Consider the following 23,746-nt stretch of genomic DNA (forward strand, 5'->3'; position numbering starts at 1 on the left):
TGTCAGTACTGTGTGACAGGTACAGAGGTCAGAGACGTCGATACAGATGATCATTCAGAGACTCTTCTTCAAAGACAACAAAAATGTAATGAAATGAAATAATGTCGTAATAAATATATGCATGTGATAATATAGAGCTGAACATGATGTGACATCCTTCAGATCTGCCCCCTCCATCAACGCGGGAGCGCCCCCCCGGCTGTAAGACGGTGTTTGTGGGAGGTTTACCGGAGAACGCCACCGAGGAAATCATCAGAGAAATGTTCGATCAGTGCGGAGAGATCATTGCCATCCGTAAGAGTAAGAAGAACTTCTGTCACATCCGCTTCAGTGAAGAGTTCATGGTGGACAAGGCTATTTACCTGTCAGGTGAGAGGTCTCAGATCCACACACACACACACAGGCGCACACACACACTACTAGTGGCTAGTGGAGCTTCAGAGATCACTCATCTTCTCTTTTTATCAGATGTTTATGAAGTTTATGTTAGTGGAGAACAAAATATTGAGGATGAAAATAAATGTATTTAGTTATTTTATCAATTGATAATAAGTTTATATTCTTGTCTCATCCAACATCTGGCCCATCCCATATTCAACTGAGACACACGATACTTACGCACGATACAGAAAACAACCTCCAGTAATAAAAACCCCAAGAACATCAGATACAGTACTGTACTATTTATGACAATCTGACACTGTTAATGCATTGAATGTTAATATTGTGTGTACACATGTCAAATGTTTACTTGTGAGTAACCTGTATGTCATGTTCTTTCTGTTCTCAGGGTATCGGATGCGTATTGGATCCAGCACTGATAAGAAAGACTCAGGGAGGATCCATGTGGACTTCGCCCAGGCCAGAGACGACCTGTATGAGTGGGAGTGTAAACAACGCCTATTTGCCAGAGAGGAAAGACACCGCCGCAAGATTCACGAAGACCGACTGCGGCTGCCGTCTCCTCCGCCTATTGTCCATTACTCCGAACACGAGGCAGCACTCTTGGCAGAGAGACTGAAAGGTGAGACCAGAGAAAAAAACATCAAAGTTTAAAGTGTGAACATGTGACTGTTTACTGTGACCTGTGTAGTCTGACTCTAAAGCTGATTAACAGGTGACTGTGAACAGTGATGTGTGTGTGTGTGTGTGTGTGTGTGTGTGTGTGTGTGTGTGTGTGTGTGTGTGTGTGTGTGGACTGTATAATCTCCTCTGTAGTTAACCTGCAGTGACACCTGGCAACAGTTTTAAATTAACCATTTAGGAGGCTACATGATTATTGATAGTCTTCATGCTGTCGGGGAACACCCTGAAACAGTTTGTCTGTAGCTGCTCTGGTTCGTGTGATGATAAGACAGCGTTAGATCAGAACATCTCTACAATCCATTATTTTACTAGTGACACAAGTAATAGCACAGTAACATTAAATAACTAATATCCACTGTCATTAATCCTTAATAACCCTAACCCTAATGCCACAATACCGTTCCTTTCTGTTCCAAATTAGAGGTACTTGTACTTCGTGTGAGTCATTTTTTAAAATTTCCACTTCTACTCTTTCTACATCTCACGGGGTAATAGTCTACATTGCACTAAGCTTAGCTTAGCATAAATATAATAGGAAACACTCAAACAATCACTCTTAATGCAAAGTTTTGATTGGCTGTTTGGAAACAGGTTTTATCAGCAGGCAGAAAAGGTGATGCAGGGTAGATGCTGTCACAGACTAAAAATATGAACTTTATTAACTGTACAATTGAATGACCGCACCTTGTATGTTGGAAACCAGCAGCCTGTTGCTTCATTTATTAGTGTTTGCTTCTATGTCTTCAATTTAAGCGCAGAGCCCAAAGCTGAGCCCGTGTGCCGTCTCCTCCTCCATCCTCTAATGCCTAACATAAACAAGCATGTTTTTTTTCTCTGAATAACCTTTTTGAATTCATTCTTCACTTCAAACAGCAGGGGAAATAAATTTCCTTTATCCCTCCAGTCGTCCCCATTCAGCTCTGCTTCATTGTGCTCCCTGTAATGTGACTGTAATCTGCTGCTGTGTATGAATGAGGCTTTATCAGAGCGGGAAAGTGTCTTCTTACAGGTTGCGTTGCAGTGGGTATTGAGCTCATTAAATGCTCTCTAATTCACTCGGTGGCACTGTTCAATTATTATTCAAATGGGGGAGAACGTAGTCGACAGAGCCTGCTGAGGCTTTTTATGACTGAGCCCGATTGCAGCTCATGGTTTTGGTTGAAAAGTTGAAAATCAAAAATGCCTTTTGTGTTCAGTGGCTGGTTCACAGAGCCATGCAGCCCCCACGAGAAGGGTTTAAATCCTGACTGGCTGCTCTGCTGTTTGTTTAGCCTGACTGAGTGTTAAAGGTCCCATGAAATGTCTCTCACATCCAACTGTTCACTCACTATTTGATGTGATGTCACATGAAACATGAGGCTGATGAGCAGCTGTGGAAGAAGTATTCAGGCTCTTTTCTTAAGTAAAAGATCCATACAACAATATGAAAATACTGCATTGTAGGTGCTGTAAGTCTCCTAGATTCGTGTACTTTTCTCCCACAGATGACCATAAGTTCAGCGAGGCCACAGCAGTGCTTTTCTCCTGGATTGACCGGGGTGAGGTCAACCGCCGGACAGCCAATCACTTCTACTCCATGATCCAGTCAGCTAACAGCCATGTCCGGCGGCTGATGGGTGAGAAAGCTCAGCACGAGGAGGAGATGGAGCGCGCCAAAGAGATCTTCAAGAACGCCCTGATGGCCATTTTAACACAGTGTAAGAACGCTTTCTTATTTCAAACAGTCATATTGACAATACTCAGACAAGCTGCCACACGCGGGAAACCTGTGACGGTGAAGTTATTCAGGTGAGTTTATGATTCAGTCCATGTTACATGTGTGTTCACTCTGAGGACTCATGTCACAGAAAAAAAACAAACAAATAGTATAATTGTTCATTTCATTTCATTTATAGATAACATTTCACCACCTGGAAAAATATGATGTTCTAGGTTTTATGTTTTCAAACTCATCAAAACAAAAAGGTCACTAAAGTGTATTAAAAACTAGACAGTGCAGTTATGTTGCAGCTAACCCTAACTAACCCTAACCCAAGACAGCTCAGGTTATTGGTTGTCATAGTAACACATAGTAAAACATCTCATCTGTCATCATGGACCTGGACAGGACTGAATCTGAGTCCACAAACAAAACTTAAATCAGACTCAAAATGACGAAAAAAGCAACCATCAGTGTGCATCCGTGGATACTGTCTTCTTTTGTGTGTCAGACCGAAGAAGCACCTGAGGCACCAACAGAGAGACGTGGGCAGGTGACAACAGGAACATGACAGTCATGTAGTACCTCCTGGTGATGCACTTTATTTTAGGTCATTATGAATCTCTGATATGGAGAAGACAAGAAAGAGAGCTAGCTGCTTGTGAGAAGTCAGGGTACAACAGAGAGTAAAGTATACAAGTACAGGTACTCTGTGTATTAGTACTTATTAATATTATAATTATTGGTGTATTCACGTGTTCATCACTTTAATGTTGCAATTGGTAAATGTTGAGCTAATATTAATGATTTTATATTAATGCTGCTGCATAGATTAACCTATCAAACTGCATAATTAATTTGATTCTTTTTTAATCTGCAAATGAACAACTAATGTTGTCAAAGAAATGTATTGCATTTAAAAGAAGATATATGTACAGCAATCAGAACTATACTCATGTACTTATGAAGGCCACGTCAGTTTATCTCAATACAGCTCAACTGCAGCACCAACAAAATCTTCCTCAATAACCATAAAGTTAAATGCTCATGTCTCTACAACAGTTTGAACTTCATAAATGTCATGATGGAGGATTTGTTACAGGAATTATTACAGGATATATTGATTAAGTTTTAGTTCCTGATAAACTCAACTGAATGTGTGTCTGAACTTGAGTTTATTCTCAGGATCGAAAATAAATGAAACAATACTAACTCTAAACCATACATTTAACACAAAACACTTTTCAGGCCAATATCTGTAAAATGGCAGTTTTTAACGAGTTGATAATATAAACACATATTATGTCAACTTGTGTTTGTCAGATTGAACAGTTTTTCATGGTCACAGTCCTTCACACCGCTCCAGTCACAGAGGTGTCGACCATGAAGCCATTTTCACCACATCCGTTTCAGAGCCTGCCTCATTTACTCTGCAGAGATCTCATTCCTGTCTCCATGACAACACTCCTCCATCTGTCGCAGCATCAGCTCCATTATGTTCAGCTCAGTGTGAGGTGGTGATTAGGTCAGTCTTAAAGGTTCAGAGTCAGTTGAGTGACGAGGTGCCAGGACATGCCAACACACTCTGACTAATAAACACAGCTGGTGTTTTAAAGCTTTAATGTGTTGAACATAACTCAATGTCACCTCTTTTAAACCAGCATTAAGTCATTTTGCATTATTGAATAATTATTAGATTGAAGCAATGTTTCTGTCCAAGTGCTAAATATTTATCTCTGCTTTTATCTCTATTTTGGTCCACACCATCTCTTCAGCTAGTCATTAACGTCGACTCATCTATGTCTGTTTTGGGTTTTATAGATGCTTTTATATAATACTATACATAAACTTGTGAACATCATATAGAATGTTTGCTACAGACCGGTAGTGTACGCAGGAAAAAACTGAGACAGAAATGACCTGATTTAATGAATTATTCAAACAAAGTCAAAAGACCAAAATATGCTCAACAAGTCTTTTTTAAATGTTCTGACAGGCAGAACTGAAGCTGCAGTCTTATATGCCTTGGTTTGACCCAATATTTCTCCCGTGAGCAAACATTTGGAGACAGCTACAAGAAAAAAATGCCATTAAACAGGAAGAAACCTTGAGTAGAACTTCAATCAGTGGTGGGCGGTCATCTCCCTCAACTGGTTGGCTAATATGTTTAGTATTGGTAATACTAAATGTATAATAATAATAATAATAATAATAATAATAATAATAATAATAATACGTGGGAACCTACGAGATGAGTGAGCACAGAGACTCCAGGAAAGAAGCAAAGTCTGTAACATTCATTAATGAAACAAGAATGTGTACAGAGAGAGAGAGAGAGACAGAGGAAATCCCCTGGCAGTTTAAACCTATGGCAGCATAGCTAAGAGCATGTGCAGGCCCTTACTATTGGATTTAACAAGAAGGAGAGATTCCTCTTAAACATAGAGAGGGTGTCTGCCTCCTGCACCGACACTGGAAGATGGATCCACAGGAGAGAAGCTTGATGAACTTTTGTTACAGTGTTTGTCCACAAAGTCAACAACTCAGGCAGCACACTCATCATGTGAAAACATGGATTTTACTTTGTGTTCAGTCATGTTTGGTTTGTCACTGTAAGAAATGTTTCAGTGACAGCAACCACAATGTCAGATCAATACTTTGAAAGGCAGCATTTTAAAACAGAATGAACCGCTTTTAAAAGGGATGTTCGTATCCTTTCTTTGAGTAATTGATTACATTAAATCTGCCACTTACATGAAATTTGTGACTGTTTAAAGTCAGCATCATTCTGAATAAATGCTGCAAAAGTCAGTCCTTAAGGAAGTGAAGCTGCAGGTGATGTAAGTACAGAGCAGTGAACAGGAGAGAGACCTGCTCACCACATGACACACCTCCATCGCCAGCTGCCATCATGATCAATATTTGTTGTTTAATCAATAATATTTATTTAAATCAGTCCTATTTATTTAAATCAATAACATGGTCTTTACTCACTAATATTCTGTTGGTTTCAATTCTTAGTTTTCAGTCACTTGACCCGCATGCTGACCTGGAGGGCAAAGACGCCTGTAGACCAAGAAGGCGGCTCATACCAGACTTCCCATAGAGACATGGCAACAGCCAGAAAATTTCCCCTCTCACAGTTATTTAGATCACCTGTCAACTGTAGAAAAGGAACGATAAGGACATAAACTGCAAGACACATACAGCACCCACTGCAGTATTCCAGCCATTAAAAACCTCAAGGTCTCTGCTAGAGCTCGACGTCGGATACATTTACGTGGACCTTGTGGAGAATTCCTCACCTCATTCTGCTGCCAGGAAGAAAGCTTATAAAAGTGCAGGCAGTTCTATGTATTTTCCATCTCGATGTGTAAATAATGCTGCCAATTGAGAGATAAAGGGCAGGAAGTTCTTAATTATGAAAACAAGGCAAGTACTAATTAACTAACATTAGATTTTCAACGTTATTGTATTAATATTACTATTGAATATGTACCCTGGACCAGAGTCCTGCACGGGTCTTATTTTGCAAAACTGCACCTGTCCTTACCCGCCATACTTAAAGCCACATCCGACCCGTTTTCCGACAGTAGCACAAATTACATTTCGCACCCAAGCTGACCCGCTATTAACTACAAAGAAAAATTAGACACATGAGATAATGGCAAATTTCTCCCATACATTGGACTTGAGTTTGATTGAGGTATTGTCAACTACTTTAAAGACTCCTCTTCAGGATCCATTTTCTGACTGTCGACAGATCAGATGTAATTTTTAAAAATGAAGTGTGGGGAGTGGGAGTCCTGGGAGGATGCGAGCATGCATGAATGAGCTCATATGAAATATGAATGCGTATCATTTTGAAATGCAGCATATTTTTGTAGATGTGTCGCTAATAAGGTTTTTTTCTTTTTGCACATGACACCTTGAAAATGGCAATCCCGAAACCTGACCTGCGCTCTTTCGGTAGAAGCATAATTTGGTAGAAGCATAGCCCAGGCTTGTCTCCTCATCTGTTAGTGCATCCAATAGCACAACAACTATCGGGCATTTTGGCAAAAATGAATCTAGTTCTAAACAAAATGTAACCCTAACCCTGGCTGGCAGAGGGGAGTGGTCTTTTGCCCTCAAAGGGGGCGTTCCCCTTAGAGCATGACATAAAGTGAAAACTATCAACACATTTTCCACAATTTGTGAATCTGTAACTGAATGAAATTATATTTCTATAATAAGTTGGTGACTATAAATGATAATGTTTGCTTTATTTATAAATATGATTGTCTTACTCAAACATTTGGGACTTTATTTAAATGGACATTTCACTTCACATCTTGTTATCTACAGTCTGCTCTCCAGTTGTTCTCGACACATTACATCACAGTAATTTGTCCGTCTTCTTCTTGTGGAGGAAAACAAGTTAACATCCACACAGAGTTGAGTTTGTGAGGGTCAGAGTGATGAGCAGATGGTGACACTGTTTAATTTTTTGGAGTGAACTGTTCTTATAATATGAATGAAAGGTCCATGTGAGGAGGTTCTCCTGCTGGTTTCACCCAGCCTGTCATCAGTGTGTCCACGGTCTCTCCTCTGTCTGCTGTACGAGCCTCAGTCAGTGCTTTTACACTACATAAATGGCTTGTTTTGTCTTGACCCTCCTCCTCCTCCTCCTCCTCCTCCTCCTCCTCCTCCTCCTACTCCTCCTCCCCCCTCTTCACCCCAAAGTCGAGCAGATCACCACCGTTTTCACCGCCGCCACCAGGCAAAAGGCATGGGACCATTTCTCAAAAGCACAGCGCAAGAACATAGACATTTGGCGAAAGCAGTGCGAGGTTGGTATCTTCTTCTGTGCTGTTCTCTGAGTCCAACCCATCGACTTATCTCTGCTGTCAGTGCTGAATCTGCAGGACAGATAGACAGACAGACAGGTAGGTACAGACAGCGAAGGACATGTACAGACAGACAGGAGCAGATCGAAACATACAGGTACAAATAGGAACAGAGAGACAGACAGACGGGTACAGACAGACAAGTACAGACAGTCAGGTAAAGACAGCGGTCTCTAGTCGTCTGTCTGTCACCCTGCAGCCCAGATGTAATGCAAATATCTGATGCCTCCACGAAAGTGTGAGGTGCTGCCATGGCAACAGTGGTATCCAGGCTCAAGTCTGTGATCAATAATTCATACCGAGTCAAATGTGGATACAGAGTATGAACATGAGACAGGCATGTACGAAGGAGGGAGGATTTGTCTGTTTTCAGCCCCATCCGCAGTCGGAGGTTCGAACCAGGAGTCGCCTGTTGCTCCACTGAGACTCCAGTTTAAAACATCTGTGGAGGCAAATATAGAAAAATGAAACACAGACATAAAACAGAGAAATTAAAAGACACGTGATGAATTTTGTTATATTACTTCCTTTTTTACTTCCTTTTTTATGTAGGGATTGATGGTATCTATTGTACTATACACAAGAATTATCCTGAAGAAACAAATAAGATTAGCCCCTGAAATAGCTTGAATTTCATCCTGTTGTTACCTTCTGATGATTAGATATTTTACTGATATAACACTGCTTATCAAAACTCACTATCATCATGTAGCACAAAGTTTCAGTCTAGCTCTGATGTTACACTGACAGTTATGGAATAATTTCATGAACAAGCTTTAACTTGCAGTAACTAAAAATAAACGCTAGAAAAATCCTCTCTAATCATGACACAATAAACATACACAACAATATTTAAAATAATGTTCTTGTATTTTAACATTTTTGTTTGATTTGTTTTTATTTCTGCTTTTAAATCCACCGTAACCAAAGTCCATCCAGTATGAAAACAAACTGTCAGAACAGTATTTTATAAAACAAAGGTAAGACTCAGACCTGCTGCAGCTCAACAGTTCTCCTTTAATGGCTGTTATATCTGTGGTAAGTGTACGTGTACTGAGCAATGACCGCCAGTACCGACCGACTGCACTGACCGCCAGCACCAACCGACTGTACCGACTGACTGCACCAACCACCAACATCGACTGACTGCACCGACCGACTGTACCGACTGACTACACGGACCACCAGCACCGACCGACTGTACCAACTGACTGCACTGATCGACTGCAGCGACCGTCTGCAGCGACCGCCAGCACTGACCGACTGCACCGACCACCAGCACTGACCGCCAGCCCGGACTGACTGCACCGACCGACTGTAATGACTGACTGCACCGACCACCAGCACCAACTAACTGCACCGATTGATTGCACCGACCACGAGCACCGACTGACTGCACCGACCGACTGTACAGACTGACTGCACCGACCACCAGCACCGACCGACTGTACCGACTGACTGCACTGATCAACTGCAGCGACCGTTTGCACCAACCGCCAGCACTGACCGACTGCACCGACCACCAGCACCGACTGACTGCACCGACCGACTGTACAGACCGAATGCACCAACCACCAGCACCAACCGACTGTACCGACTGACTGCACCGACCACCAGTACCAACTGACTGCACTGATTGACTGCACCGACCACGAGCACTGACTGACTGCACCAACCACCAGCACCGACCAACTGTACCGACTGACTGCACTGACTGACAGCACCGACCACCAGCACCGACTAACTGTACCGACTGACTGCACCTATTGACTGCACCGACCACCAGCACCAACTGACTGCACCAACTAACTGTACCGACTGACTGCACCAACCACCAGCACCGACCGTCTGTACCGACTGACTCTACAGACTGACTGCACTGACCACCAGCACTGACAGCCAACACGACTACCAGCACTGACCAACTGCAATGACCACCATATTTCTAAACTCTTCTCTCAGATTTTTGAATCTGTGAATTCTTAGCTGATGAATAAACAGAAGAAGAAATGTCGTTGGCACACAGATGTGATTATCCAGAGATAATTCATCCGTCTTCTGGCATCTCTTCACCCTCATGGACCTAACTTTAGTTCAGAATATTTAAGCACTCTCTGACTTCTGATTTAAGTCAAATCAAGGCAAAAGTATTTTTACAGTAAAGCTGAACATTGATAGTACTTTCACAATAAAATGTTTGTGGAAGTAATTTTCGTTTTTCTGCTTCTTTGTGTTTTTTATCATTTCAAAGTGAATAACTTTGGATTGATGAGGAGTTTTGGAAAGTGATGACTTTTTTTAGTGAATGTAAATCTGTCAATAAGAAAAGGATGTCTATCAAATACAAACACAGCTGAAGTAAAACACCAAATCATATTGCTTATTACTTTGTTCGATTTCTTGAGATTACCTTCTCATGTGGCTCCTTTGTGTAGTATTACAGAATTTCTAAGTATTCAGATTTTATCACTGACGAACATATTTTGATGTTGTAGTTCGTCAGTGTTTAGCCAATATCAGATACTGTGTAAACTACTGAGTAGCTAAGTAATAGACTGCTGAATCGTGTCATGTAAGCATGTCATGTAAGAAGTGTTGTGCAGTGAAATGTATTAAAAGGAGGGAACATAAACCATTAGAGCTCTTTATGATGCGTGTGTGTCGTGGTGCTGAGGATGTCCTGCAATCCGTGTGTCTGTTGCGTCTCATATTTCAGGAGCTCAGAAACGCTCACAGCGAAGAGATCATGGGCATCAGGCGAGAGGAGGAGATGGAGATGTCAGACGACGATTTGGATCAAATTCCCTGTAAGAGGATGCGTTCAGGAGAAAATGGTACAAAACACCAATGTCAACATATATGAATTAAATTATATATGCAAAAGCTTTAATAAAGCAGCTGTAAAAAGTTTTCAGGAAGTAAAACGTGATATTTGTCTGTTGTCATAGCAACAAAGTGGAAGTGTCTCCATTTGAGTCATCTTTTTAGAAGCTGACAGGTCAACTCCTGTCTCCTCTTTCCTTTCCTTTCCTTTCCTCCCACTCCTCTCCTCTCCTCTCCTCTCCTCCTCCTGCAGGAGTGTATGATCAGTCTCAGGCGTCTCTGAAGGAGGAGAACGACTCCCTGCGTTGGCAGCTGGACGCCTACAGGAATGAGGTGGAGCTTTTGAGGAAAGAACAGAACAAGTTGAACCGAGCAGACGACGAACACACACACACACACAGTCCTGAGGCTCAGATCCAGCTGCTGCAGCAGAGCATGAATGACATGCAGCAGGTGGGTCAGCATTTTCCACTTCGTCGTCTTCTTCTTCTTCTTCTTCTTCTTCTTCTTCTTCTTCTTCTTCTTCCACGGGCCGGATCTGGCCTGCCGGCTTCCTATTTATGGCCCCCGAACTGTTATTCCTTTACTAATGTGTTTTGGTTGGGTCAGCATGTGTACACCATGACTTGTCTCCATGCCAAAGATACACAGACAGCTGGGTTACTCACTGCTGCGAGCCAATTTTTAACTTTCACTTTCGTTTTCGTAGCAGTTCGCTTAATTACATTTTGCCAGTTGTAAAAAATTAAAAATTGCGTGTTCCAAGTAAACTGCTAAAAAAAAGTGGATAGTGAAAACTGGCATCTCAAATAAATAACAACTTCTTATTTGCATTCAGTCTCTCTCCAACCAGAATGAGACCCATGTGCCTAACCAAACACAGCAGTGGTAATAAGGAATAAGCCAAATCTACTTCAGCATTGCCTAGCTCAGTGGTTCTCAGTTATTTTTTATCATGCCCCCCCAGAAGACAGAAATTTTTTCACGCCCCCCCGAATTGAAATACTATTGAAAATCTGATAATATTTATTTATTTATTTATCTGTATGAACCATGGTATGAGTTGCAGCATTCTGGATACAATCACCTGATTATCAAAATGGTTTCATGCTGTCCTGCCAGAGTCTTTAGGCATAAAGCACGAACAGGTCTTTCCTCATTTCCGACCATGTTCATGGTATGGTATGGTATGGGCTATGTAAGCATTGTCATATTTCCTGCTCCATAGTTCCCGACTGAAGTTTATGTGCTGGTGTCAACACAAAATCAGCTCTGCTGGTGTGACGGATCTAACACAGCAAACACTTGGCCAGTGGAAATAGACCTTTGAGTCCCACCCTGCCTCTCATGCCCACCTGACAAGTTACCACACCCCCTCCAGGGGGTGCACCTCACTGTTTGAAAATCACTAGCCTAGCTTAAGAGTTAGTGTACTTCAGCTCGCATTACTACTGAACAGACAGGGAGACTTTCTCGGCAAACACCCTTTCACTCACGGTGCCAAAATTTTCCCTATTAAAACTCTACACCATTTAACCACAGTAAAAACGACATGAATTAACCCACAACCATCTTACATATCATCTTCTTCACAAACACATTCACGAACCATAATTACACCAACACCAACAGAATACCCAACAGTCATTGCGCCACAGTCCACAAGGGGCATTTCAATATGCCAGGAGAAGCTGTGATAAAGATTTCCAATTTGAAATGGCATTATGAGACAAAGCATATGAATTTTGAAGAGACATTTCCTCAAAATTCAGAGGTAAGCACAACACAAATAAATACACTGAAATCAACATATTAAGCTGCAAGCAGGATTCTTGTCACATCTATGACACAACAACAAAAAGCAACAGAGTGCTCACTTAGAGTGGGCCATTCTCAGATGCAGAAGCCATTCTCAGATGCAGAAATAATAAAAGAATGCATGACTGAAGTGATGGACACAATGTTTGAAGGCAAACAAAAAGAGGACATATTCAACCATGTATTTTAATTTATGTTTAAATGGAAATGACATTTTATTTTAGTTCGTATTTTTCTTGTTGTTTTGAAAGAAAAGGACATTTTGTTTTGAATATTATAGTATTATTGCATGTCGACCTCAAGACATGGAACTTTGAGTCATTGAAAAAAATCTTTGTGGCCCTTTAAGATTTGTATTTGAGTACCCCTGCTATAAATGACGAAGCAGTGAAGAGTCAGCCAGGAAAATGAGACATTAATGAGTCTTTGGACAGGAGAGACAGAAAGAAGTGTTGGATTCAAATATGTGGATGGGTCTCTTATATTTCTGTAGAAACATGGTTTGTTTCTGTAGACAAAGTATTTTCCTGTAAACACATTTACGCTGCATACGCATTCACAACTTTTACACAAGCCTCGTCCATTCTTATCTTCAGCTTTATAAATAATTAACTAAATCTAATGACTTCATTCATAATGACACACCTGTACCTGTTAATAATCATCAATGTGTGTGTTTCTGTGTTTCTCTTCCAGCAACTCCTGAGTCTGCAGGAAAAGCTGACGCATAAACAAGCTGAGCTGGAGCAGGCGAGGGAGGAACATCGCTGCCTGGAGGGGGAAATGATCAGCCTGCGAGACAAGGTGTGTGCTCCTTCAGACACCCTGTGATAGAAAAATATTGTGTTAATGCAGTAACTAAAACCCCTTCTGTGTTCTGAGAAATAATAACTCGTCTTTGTTTTGGGTTAATCCAGAAACTTTTCATTGTTGCTCTTTCTGGAAATGATAGAAATTGCTGTCAGTTTCCCCCCAAACTCTGTCAGTTGATTCTTTAAGAATGTTTGTATGCAATCTAACACTCAGCTCGTCCTGAGAAAACTCACACACACAGACACACACACACACGCGCATATGTATATACGTGTGTGTGTGTGTGTATACACACACATTATGTTTGATGGAGGAGGCAGTTTGATGGCTTAAATTCGCAGGCCATAAAGAAATATACACTGATTTGATATTTAAGACTGGATGGTTAGACATTTTGTCACCTCTGGAATGACATATAACTGAATGAATTCAACATGAATTCAAGTTGATAACAGCTGATTCTTTGTGAAGGAGCAAGCTACGAACTGTACAGCTTCCCTCAAGTCACTGTCTGGTTTTTGGCTAATACTATTAATAATAACAAATTGTACTCAAAGACACTTTACAATGACACTTTAAGTGCTCTACTCATGCTGACCTTCAACCATGAAGATGCTTTTACACCAAACCTGTGTGTTTTGGTTCAAATAAAACTCTAGTAACTCTCCTACTTCTTTGAAAAGAGCTGAGAGAAAAGAAATGTAAAAAATGCTTTCTTTATCCACTGTAAGATGGACGAGGACAATCAGTCTTCACAGTCCGTTATGTTTTTTGAGAACAGTAAATACTTGCTGCCAGTCACAAGAATTTGTCTTCCTCATGTGGGTTACACTAACCCTAGCCCTTAACTGGGACTGATCAAATGTCCGGTTCTTTCTCTCTCTGTCTTCAGCTTTTGAACAGCAATATGGAGGCTGTGGAGGGAACTAATGGAGAGCTACATGAAAAGGTAAAAGACTGCTGTAGACAACAGTGACAGGAGCACACAGCAGCGTGGGCTGAATAAAAAGTGTCACACTATCATCTTTTCTATATGTGACTAGAAAGACACTTAGCCCGATATGATACTTAAGGTGAAACTGTTTTTCTGAACTGGCCAATAAGAAAAGACGTGGCATCAACAGGTTTACTAAAGCAGCCTCTCAAAACACATCCTGTGATGGGCAACATGAGCAGTAAAGTCAAACAAACCTTTACACTTTTTGCTTGTGGCAGTCGATAGCAAGTCAGAGGTTTCTGAATGTGTATCAGAAAAAAAAAAAAAAAACAAAACAAAAAAACCCCTAACCCTTCTGTGAATTCTCTCTCCTAGATAAATGAAGGGGACATAGAATTAGGCAAACATATATATGTACTTACACATACACACATATATACATATCACTTTATTTACTGATCAGCAGATATTAGCCAACATATGAATATCAGCTAACATATTGTTGCATCCCCACCTCATGGTGGCACTAGAAGAAAAGTCAGGGGATCAACAAACTCAGTAGAATTCATCCTCTGGGGACCATCAATGTCTGAACCACATGTTGTGCCAGTTCATCCAATAGAAAAGAATAGATAATAGATAATAATTGGCACCAGTTGGGAACAAAGTGGTGGATTGATTGACTCACAGTCTCTCATGGCCTAAAAAATATAAAATATGTGAATCACCTGGTAAGTTTAACTGGAGTAGTGTGGGAGAAGTATGAACCCTGTATGAACACTCTGTTGCATGGCAGACATGTCTATTATAAACATGTCATTATAAAAGGGATGGATCATGCAGTTGCATATTTGTACTTGGGTTAGGGTTAAAATCATTTGTAGAGGCTCTAAAGCACTGAAATGTAAATAGAAGAAAACCTTGGACAGTATGAGGTCTGAAAACACAGTAAAGATAAAGAACAACACAGTACAAACAAATATAACTGTGCCTCAGAGGTCAGAGTTCATGAATGTTGCAGTGATAAGAAACATTAGTGAGAGGGCGTAGAGAGTTCAAGCCTGTTATTTTAGCGTCTCTCACAGCACTTTACTGAGAGCTTCCACAGATACATACACATACATGCATATGTCATGAGAGATGGACTTTTAGCTGTAAACCTGCTGAAGTGGAAGCAGACTGAAGTCAGAAGGACATGGATACATAAAACATGTTGTAAACCCTGGAAACTGCTCTGAGTGGGGATAAGTTATGCTTTTTATTAAATGATAAGCCTTTACCTTCGTTTGTTCAGTGTAAGTACTCATTTGTGCTAAAATGTACTCCATACATCAATGTATTATCCTCACCTTTGTGTATTTTAAGTATCAGCAGTAAAAGAACAGTGGTACATTCAGCTTCAGCGATATGTGAAATACATTAAGACCCCCTGAGCCAACGTTTCAAAGGCCAGAAAGTTTGAGATCCACTAATTTAATCGATAACTCTAACTTTCTATAGCTGCTGGTCAGACTCATCTTGATATTTGGTACTTGATTTGTGTGTGTGTCTCAACAGGGGATGAATGGCTGTGTTCCTTCATTGTGCCTCAGCAGAGAGAGGAGGAGTGAGGTCATCATGAAAGGAGGAGTCACATCTGAAAAGGAGGCTCTTCTGCTGGGTAAATATGTTCTCCAGTTAAGGAGAAATATTTAACAATGTTTACCCTATTTGACCATACTTAACAATATTTAACAATGTTAACCGCATGTAACCATATTTAACAATACTCAACACTGACCATTATTTATCGACATTTAACAATGTTAACACTATTTTACCATACTTAATATCGAACAATATTTAATACTATTTGACCATACTGAGCAATAATTGATAACATTTAACAATATTTAACATAGTAGACTATTTAGACGTAGTTAATAATATTTAACAATATTCAATATTAAACCTTATTTACTTACTAACATCACTGAAGAATCTTTTAAACATTTAATGTTTTCCAACATTTAACAGTATCGGTCAATCTTTAACAACATTTAATAACATAACAATATTAAAAAATATATTTTTTATACTTACATAACAGACTGGTTTAGGGTTATGGTAACTCTAACCGTAACTGCTAACACTAGCCCTATGCATGAACACTGATTTTAGCTTAGAGTGTTTTGTCTCCAAACAGTGGTGGTTCTAGACAAAATTAACTGGGAGGCCAAGGTGAGACCATTGTTTAATCAGAGGGGCACATTAAAAACGGAAACAAATTATATTTAAACATTACATACTTTAATTTTGCTTTACATCAAAATCATACGAAAGTTTATGTTGTACATAAAGAGTGCATCGATTGAAACATTGAGGTAGGACCATCAAAAATTAGAAATTAAATACAGTAGGACAATGCTGCAGAAGGTGGGCATGGACCCCTGAACCTTCATACCAGTCTGGCCTAGAGCTCCACCTCCTGTCCTCCATCAGAGTGGTTGAGAATATGTTCATCTTGGACTGCACTGCTACATCGTTCTTGGACTTGCTGATATCTGCAGAAAGATGCACAGTAAACATAGGGCACAACTACAAACAACATTTATTTACTCACTCATCTATGCATGTATTTTTAAACATTTTTACAGGGGCACTGGTGAGGTTTCTGGACAGCAACACATTCTGGCCTTTAATTCAACTCAGTTTAAATATAACCTGTTCCTCCTCCTTGTGTGAGGTAGGGAATGCAGACAATACGGGGCTCACAGCTCCAAGGGACCTTAAAGCCAGCATTCAGCTGTGTGTGGGTCAAAGGTTAGCAGGGGACAAGGCCACTATAGGGACTAAAATGGAGCCTGACTCCTGTGTCAGATGGAGGATGATCTCTAAACACATACATCTCCAGAAAAGGATAGAGGGCTCATTTAGGTAATTTAGGAGTACAAGACCGAAGGAGTGACAGTAACAGATCTAGTCATTTATGGGAGATGGACCACCTCCTTTTCTAGTCGATTGGATAGATGGACCTTCAACCCACCACAGTGACCAATTAGGAGTAGGCAGGTACTGCCCAAGGGACTTTAAGAAGGATCCCACGAGTAGAGACTAGAGGGGGTGGCATTTGGTAGAATTCCTAAGATCGAAGGCGCTAGGAATTCTGATAGGGCAGAGGGCAAAACGTTTGGCATTACTTTGCCCTAGATTGGAGAACACCAGATGTGCGGCCACACTCTGCTCGGACGCTAGGCCATCTGAAGTCTGTTTCAATAAAGATTGCTCTATCATTCCAGCCAGCCTTGCCTCCGCAGAATTCTTTTATCAACATACTACACACCGACACCTTTGAGGAAGACAGCCCAGAAACTACACTGGCCCCTGTAAACCCCCTGTACAACTGCCACTGTCTTCAACCTCTGCTGCTTTCGAGAAGTCTTCCAGTGCACAGTTCCAGATGGATTGTGTTCATACTAGGATTAAGAAGTCTGGAATTTGCTGACGAATATTACACCAAATTTGATTTGTAGAGCGACTCCTGTTCATTCTTCATGTTGAGTCATCACTGGATTGATTGCTTTGCCTTCCCTGTGGAGTGAGTTCAGTGGGGCTCTGTTACTGTTTGTTAGCATTAAAGATGACTTAACACCCTTAATAAAAATGAAGTGGAGACTTGACACTTTACTCATTACAGCTCACATACCGCTGACATCATGTTGACACACTGTGTGACATCTGGGGGTTCAGATCCAGTGAAGCAAACTAAAACCACAGAGGACACTGAAATACAAAGTGTTTAAATCCCCTCTTTGCCTTCCTCAGTCTCTTTTTCTCTCTGATGTTTGTCTCTTTTTTCCACTTCTGTTTTCTTCTACGCTCATAAAAATGCATCTCACTCTGTGCAGGACCCACAAAGCTGCTGGACTGAATTTATTTCAGCTGCTTTTGTCTCTCTCTGTCCTATAAATCCTTGTTACACAGGACATATAGCAACATAGAGAAAAGCATACAGTGATCTGTATTATTTGTACTGGCACTGCTGCTTTGTCCAGAGACCAGGAGTAACAGCAGCACATTTATCTCTGTTAGAGGCACCAAGGAAATCCAAATCTGAAGGAGAGAGGAGGCTCGGCTCTTCATCTTCCTTCTGTAATCTGATGCCTCTAAAGCTGCTGCTGCTTGGAGGTTTTCAGTATCTATACAGGTAGCATCTATACAGGTAGTTTCTATACAGTCAGTATCTATACAGTTAGGATCTATACAAAAAGATGGGGATTGTTTTTTAAAATAGGGGGACCACCACCCCGGTCTGCCAGTCCGGAGGGTGTGCTCCAACTATCGGGGGGATCACACTCCTCAGCCTCCCTGGGAAAGTCTATTCAAGGGTACTGGAGAGGAGAACTCGGCCGATAGTCGAACCTCGGATCCAGGAGGAACAATGCGGTTTTCGTCCGGGCCGCGGAACACTGGACCAGCTCCATACCCTCCGCAGGGTGCTCGAGGGTTCATGGGAGTTTGCCCAACCAGTCCACATGTGTTTTGTGGATTTGGAGAAGGCATTCGACCGTGTCCCTCGTGGCATTCTGTGGGAGGTGCTCCAGGAGTACGGGGTCGGAGGCCCTCTGTTAAGGGCCGTACGGTCCCTGTACGAGCAGAGCAGGAGCTTAGTTCGCATTGCCGGCAGTAAGTCAGACCTGCATGTTGGACTCCGGCAGGGCTGCCCTGTGTCACAGGTTCTGTTAATTATTTTCATGGACAGAATTTCTAGGCGCAGCCACGGGCCGGAGGGGATCTGGTTTGGGAGCCACAGGATTTCATCTCTGCTTTTCGCGGATGATGTGGTCTTGTTGGCTCCTTCGAGCCGGGACCTCCAGCCTGTCCTGGGGCGGTTTGCAGCCGAGTGTGACGCGGCTGGGATGACAATCAGCACCTCCAAATCCGAGGCCATGGTTCTCGACCGGAAAAAGGTGGCTTGTCCCCTCCGGGTTGGGGGAGAGCTACTACCTCAGGTGCAGGAGTTTAAGTATCTTGGGGTCTTGTTCACGAGTGAGGGAAGGCTGGAGCGTGAGATTGACAGGCGGATCGGTGCGGCGGCCGCAGTAATGCGGTCGTTATACCGGTCTATCAGGGTGAAGCGAGAGCTGAGTCGAAAAACAAAGCTCTCGATTTACCGGTCAATCTACGTTCCTACCCTCACCTATGGTCATGAACTTTGGGTCATGACCGAAAGAATAAGATCCCGGATACAAGCGGCTGAAATGAGTTTCCTCCGCAGGGTGGCAGGGCGCTCCCTTAGAGAGAGGGTGAGGAGCTCTGTCACCCGGGAGGAGCTCGGAGTAGAGCCGCTGCTCCTCCACATCGAGAGGAGCCAGTTGAGGTGGCTCGGGCATCTGTTTCGGATGCCCCCGGGACGCGTCCCTCGGGAGGTGTTACTGGCATGTCCCGCTGGGAGGAGACCCCGGGGAAGACCCAGGACACGGTGGAGCGACTATGTCGCCCAGCTGGCCTGTGAACGCCTTGGGATCCTCCCAGAAGAGCTGGAGGAAGTGTCTGGGGTGAGGGAGGTCTGGGTGTCCCTGCTCAGACAGCTGCCCCCACGACCCGGTATTGGATAAGCGGAAGAAGATGGATGGATGGATGGATGGATGGGGATTATTTTGTTACAAATTGATTCACTAAAAGTTCCATTTTGGCTGGAGATGGGAATATATCATCTACCTTTCATGGTAACAGATTTATTTTTACATGTACACAGTTAACACAAAATTAAACGAGAAGCTTCCAGTTTTGCCCTAAATGCTTTGCTGACTTTTTCGGCCCTTTCTCTTGCCTCCCAGGTTACATAGACGATGTTGAATCTTCCAAAACTGCCTTTTTGAGACTATTTCAGTCATCATTTTCCTCCCTACTGTTATCTCTGTGTCACTGTTTTCACTGTCTCTGGCTGTATGGGAAACAATGAATACTACCACCGAGTGAACAACCCACAGACTGAAAAGGCAGACTTTCTCTAACACTCACCTGGTCATTAACAGGACAAACCTAAACAAGCATCACTATGTAACAGACCTATAGATTATAGAATATATACACTGCAGTCAGTCAGCAGACACACAGTTGCTACTGCTGCAGCGGTGTTATTTTTAGATCACACTACCTTGCTCAGCATGACCCGTCCTACTCTGCCTCTGATTGGCTACCTCCTGCCCATATAGAATGTACATGTATTTCAGCCATTTAGGAATTTTAGTATCATATTTTTCCATATATAATTATAAATAATAATAACAATGAAATACAATAATAATGTTGCCTTTGTATATAAAATCTACAGTTCGCCACAGATATTCGCCTCATTGACGTTCAGATATTTGTGACGTAAATACAAAGGTACAGACAGCAGGTATCACATTTACATCAAAATGTTTCCCAAATATTATTTGTATTCCACAGTAAATATCATGTAGTTAAAATCAGCTCAAAGTCTCGGTGTTGAGCGTCTGGTTGTTGGTTATTGTCCTCCATCCCCTTCAGTAGAGTATTTTGGTGGAACACACACACACACACACACACACACACACACACACACACACACACACACCCCCTACAGCACTTCTCTGGTGGCACTGTTCCATGTGAATAGGTCTAGTGGAAGGAATTGAATTAGGCCTGTCTGTAATTGCCAGCGTTTCGCCACATAAATCAAGGAAATAAAAATTGGCTGTGCCGGGTCCTCCAGGGGATGCCTCTCTATTCCCCCACCCCCACTACACCACTATTCCTCCCCTCATCCACAGTCCCTCTGCATGGCTGCCTACCTTTGCAGGACCTCTCACAAGTGATCAACTCAAGAGCAATTTTTGCTCTGGCCAGCATCTTTTCCAGGGTCGCTCTGCTGTTTGTGTATTGTGGAGCACTTCATGAGGATGCAGATTGGTGCCTGAACTTTTCAAAGCTGTCTGTCAGTTCTGTCTCCTTCTCTCTGTTAGCTTTATTAGCTTGATAAGCTTGTGTTCTTCACACACTTGCCAAACTAAATTTGCACCATTTTAAACATGCTGATTGTGTAAAGAGTATCTGTTTGAAGAATAAAATGCAAAGATGTGTCCCTACAGTGTCTGTTAGTAATACGTTTGTCTAATGAGTTTACTTCTTCTCTGCAGGAATTATATCAACCTTTCTCCATGTGCATCCATTTGGGGCTAACCTTGAGTATCTGTGGTCGTACATACAGAGACTGGACTCAAAGGTAAAGGACACACAGAACAGTCAGTTGGGTACAATATAATTGTATTTAAAGCTGCCCATCCAGAAAAGGATGAATGCCCTGTGTTAAACTGTGACACTTCAGCAGTGGTAGAAAGTAAATAAATGCATTTACTCAGGTATTCTACTTTAGGACAGTTAGAAGGTACTTGTACTTTACTTGAGTGTTTCCATTTTTATACATTCTTCCCCTACTCTGAGACATATTGGAGGGAAATATTGTGTTTTTTTTTTTTTTACTTTGCTGCATTTATCTGACAGCTTTAGTCACTTTGCAGACTGAGATTACAAGGAAATAAGTCCTGGACTTTGTCATGTTAGCCCTGACAATATCTCCCGAGTCTTATTGTCAAACAAACATATAATCCAAAATGTAATTGTCATAAATGAGGAGGGAAATTCAAGATACTTCGACTGTGCTCCATCTATAAAAGCAGCCACACTAAAGTGGTGAAAACATTAACTGGTGTTCCCTCTCTATCTGTCAGGTGACGGCGGGCGAGCTGGAGCGTCTTATGGTCCGTCTGCCCACTATGTTCAGGCAGGAGCTGAGTGGTGTCGGTGCAACCCTGGAGAAACGATGGAAGTTCTGTGGTTTTGACAGCCTTGGTGCAGCTTGACGCAGGAAGAACGCACACACACATACTGAGAAAACACACTGAACAGATTAGACTTTTAACTGTGTGAGTGCGTTCGTCACAAATAATGTTGGATACATAGCAGTGTGTGCGACAGTGATGTTCATAGAAGCAAACACTGGAAACTGTGGAAGATACAGATGTTCAGCAGGAAATCCCAAACAAAGACCACTTCCTGATTTAAGGTTGAGGTGAAATAAGTGATGGTTCCACCAGATCTTCGCCTCACTGCTTACAGTCAACACAATGAACCACAACAGGATCTTGTCCTCACTTTCTTCTCTACAGTGGTCCCCAGCAGCAACCCATCGATAGGAAGAGAGAGTAAAATTGGATCCTCCATAATTTGTCTTCAGAAAAAAGGCACGCCAAACCTTATTTCATTTATCTACAAAATGGAACCAGTTATTGACTATTTTGGCCAGAAAGTGGGTGTCTAATCTGGCAGCATGATGGGACCACAGAGTGCCCACCCTCCCTCCCTGGTACTACAGGGTTTGTCTGGGGAAAAAAGCAGAAAGCCCCCAACTGGCAAAACAAATCAAACTGAGGGAGTTTTTAACATCAACTCTTTTCAAATCTGTTGTCAGACAAATTGATGCACAGATGCCTTTCATCGAGACAGATGCATTTAGAAAAATATGACTGCTGTTGTAACAATATTGTTTATCCGGATGAACATGGAGGGAAATTCCTTCAGGGTTTGAAATAATCAGAATAATTTCTTCCTACTTGAGCTTCCTGCAGAGATTGTAAACATTATCTAAAGTAGTGAAGGAGGAAAAGGGAAGCCTAAACCTAAATATGAGCTATAAAGGATTATATGAGGGAAAGAAATAAAGTTTATCATTCCACTTAATTTATTTCATTGTAACGTACGAAGGTGTTCACTGAAGGCAGCACTGAAGCCTAATGCTGCCATAACTTACATGCCGTATTTAAATATGATGAAGTTGAATAATGGTCCTGACTGTGTCCTGCTTTTTGTAAAATATACTTTGATATAAGAGTTGATAACAGTTTCCCTCTGAATGGAGGGAAGAGTGGGGTGGAGATAGAAATGAAGGGATGAAGATACTGACTGGATGAGACATATTTCCTATTTTGTTGCTTTAAGCCACATCTACTCTTTTCCGTCCAGAGTGCTGTACATGTCAAAATACAAATGATAATTAACAGATTTTATTGTACACTTCCATAAAGTTTTTTGTCATTGTCTTTCTTATTAAAATAAAGTTTTTCCATCAGCAGACATCAGTAGAAGATTTATGATTAAACACTTACGCTTACTCACTACCCTTCTTTTAGTTTAGTTAGTGTTACTGTAGTTCCTGTTATGTATGTATTATTTTGTGTTTTAGTTGATGTTATATTAAGACGCTTGTCCCGGGCCTGCTGATGACTGCCTGTAAACAGTTTACCCACACCTGTCTCTGTGGAGACAAAGTTCCCTGTTCCAGTCGCTACAAACACGACTGTACATGTCCTGATGTGACACACCTGGTGTTCTCATGACAAACAGGGCTAGAAAGCTTCCTGGGTTGACCTTGAAAACATTCAAGGCTTTCCATTTCAGGAACCGCTTTTGAGAATGCTTTCTGTTTATTGTCTCACCCCCAACAGTGAGGTGAAATATCTTCCCTTGCTTTCAAACAGCAGCTAATGTGAACAGACAGTGCAGAGTGCATGCTGGTCATAAGTCAACATTTCAGAGAGCCTGTCTATTGTGTTAATGCGACGTTCACACAGATCACATTTGATAATTAATACTTTTCCTACTTGTTGTGGTAATGTA

General features: G+C 41.7%; 1 protein-coding gene across 2 annotated transcripts in view; it reads left to right on the forward strand.

Moving 5' to 3' along the window:
* The window catches only part of enox1 (ecto-NOX disulfide-thiol exchanger 1), a 67,945-nt gene extending 44,740 nt beyond the window's left edge, over positions 1 to 23,205 (forward strand). Inside the window, exons 6-16 of one of the 2 annotated variants that reach the window (XM_037109218.1) lie at positions 163 to 369; positions 791 to 1,024; positions 2,571 to 2,783; positions 7,511 to 7,617; positions 10,391 to 10,508; positions 10,751 to 10,950; positions 13,012 to 13,119; positions 14,021 to 14,077; positions 15,623 to 15,725; positions 21,211 to 21,296; positions 21,802 to 23,205. In XM_037109218.1, coding sequence (XP_036965113.1) covers positions 163 to 369; positions 791 to 1,024; positions 2,571 to 2,783; positions 7,511 to 7,617; positions 10,391 to 10,508; positions 10,751 to 10,950; positions 13,012 to 13,119; positions 14,021 to 14,077; positions 15,623 to 15,725; positions 21,211 to 21,296; positions 21,802 to 21,933 — 1,565 coding nt within the window. In that variant the 3' untranslated portion in view covers positions 21,934 to 23,205. The remainder of the gene's footprint in view (positions 1 to 162; positions 370 to 790; positions 1,025 to 2,570; positions 2,784 to 7,510; positions 7,618 to 10,390; positions 10,509 to 10,750; positions 10,951 to 13,011; positions 13,120 to 14,020; positions 14,078 to 15,622; positions 15,726 to 21,210; positions 21,297 to 21,801) is intronic. The other variant, XM_037109217.1, reaches the window with a different exon arrangement.
* Positions 23,206 to 23,746: the final 541 nt, after the last annotated feature.

The sequence above is a fragment of the Acanthopagrus latus genome, chromosome 9, assembly GCF_904848185.1.
Source record: "Acanthopagrus latus isolate v.2019 chromosome 9, fAcaLat1.1, whole genome shotgun sequence".
NCBI classification, from domain to species: Eukaryota; Metazoa; Chordata; class Actinopteri; order Spariformes; family Sparidae; genus Acanthopagrus; species Acanthopagrus latus.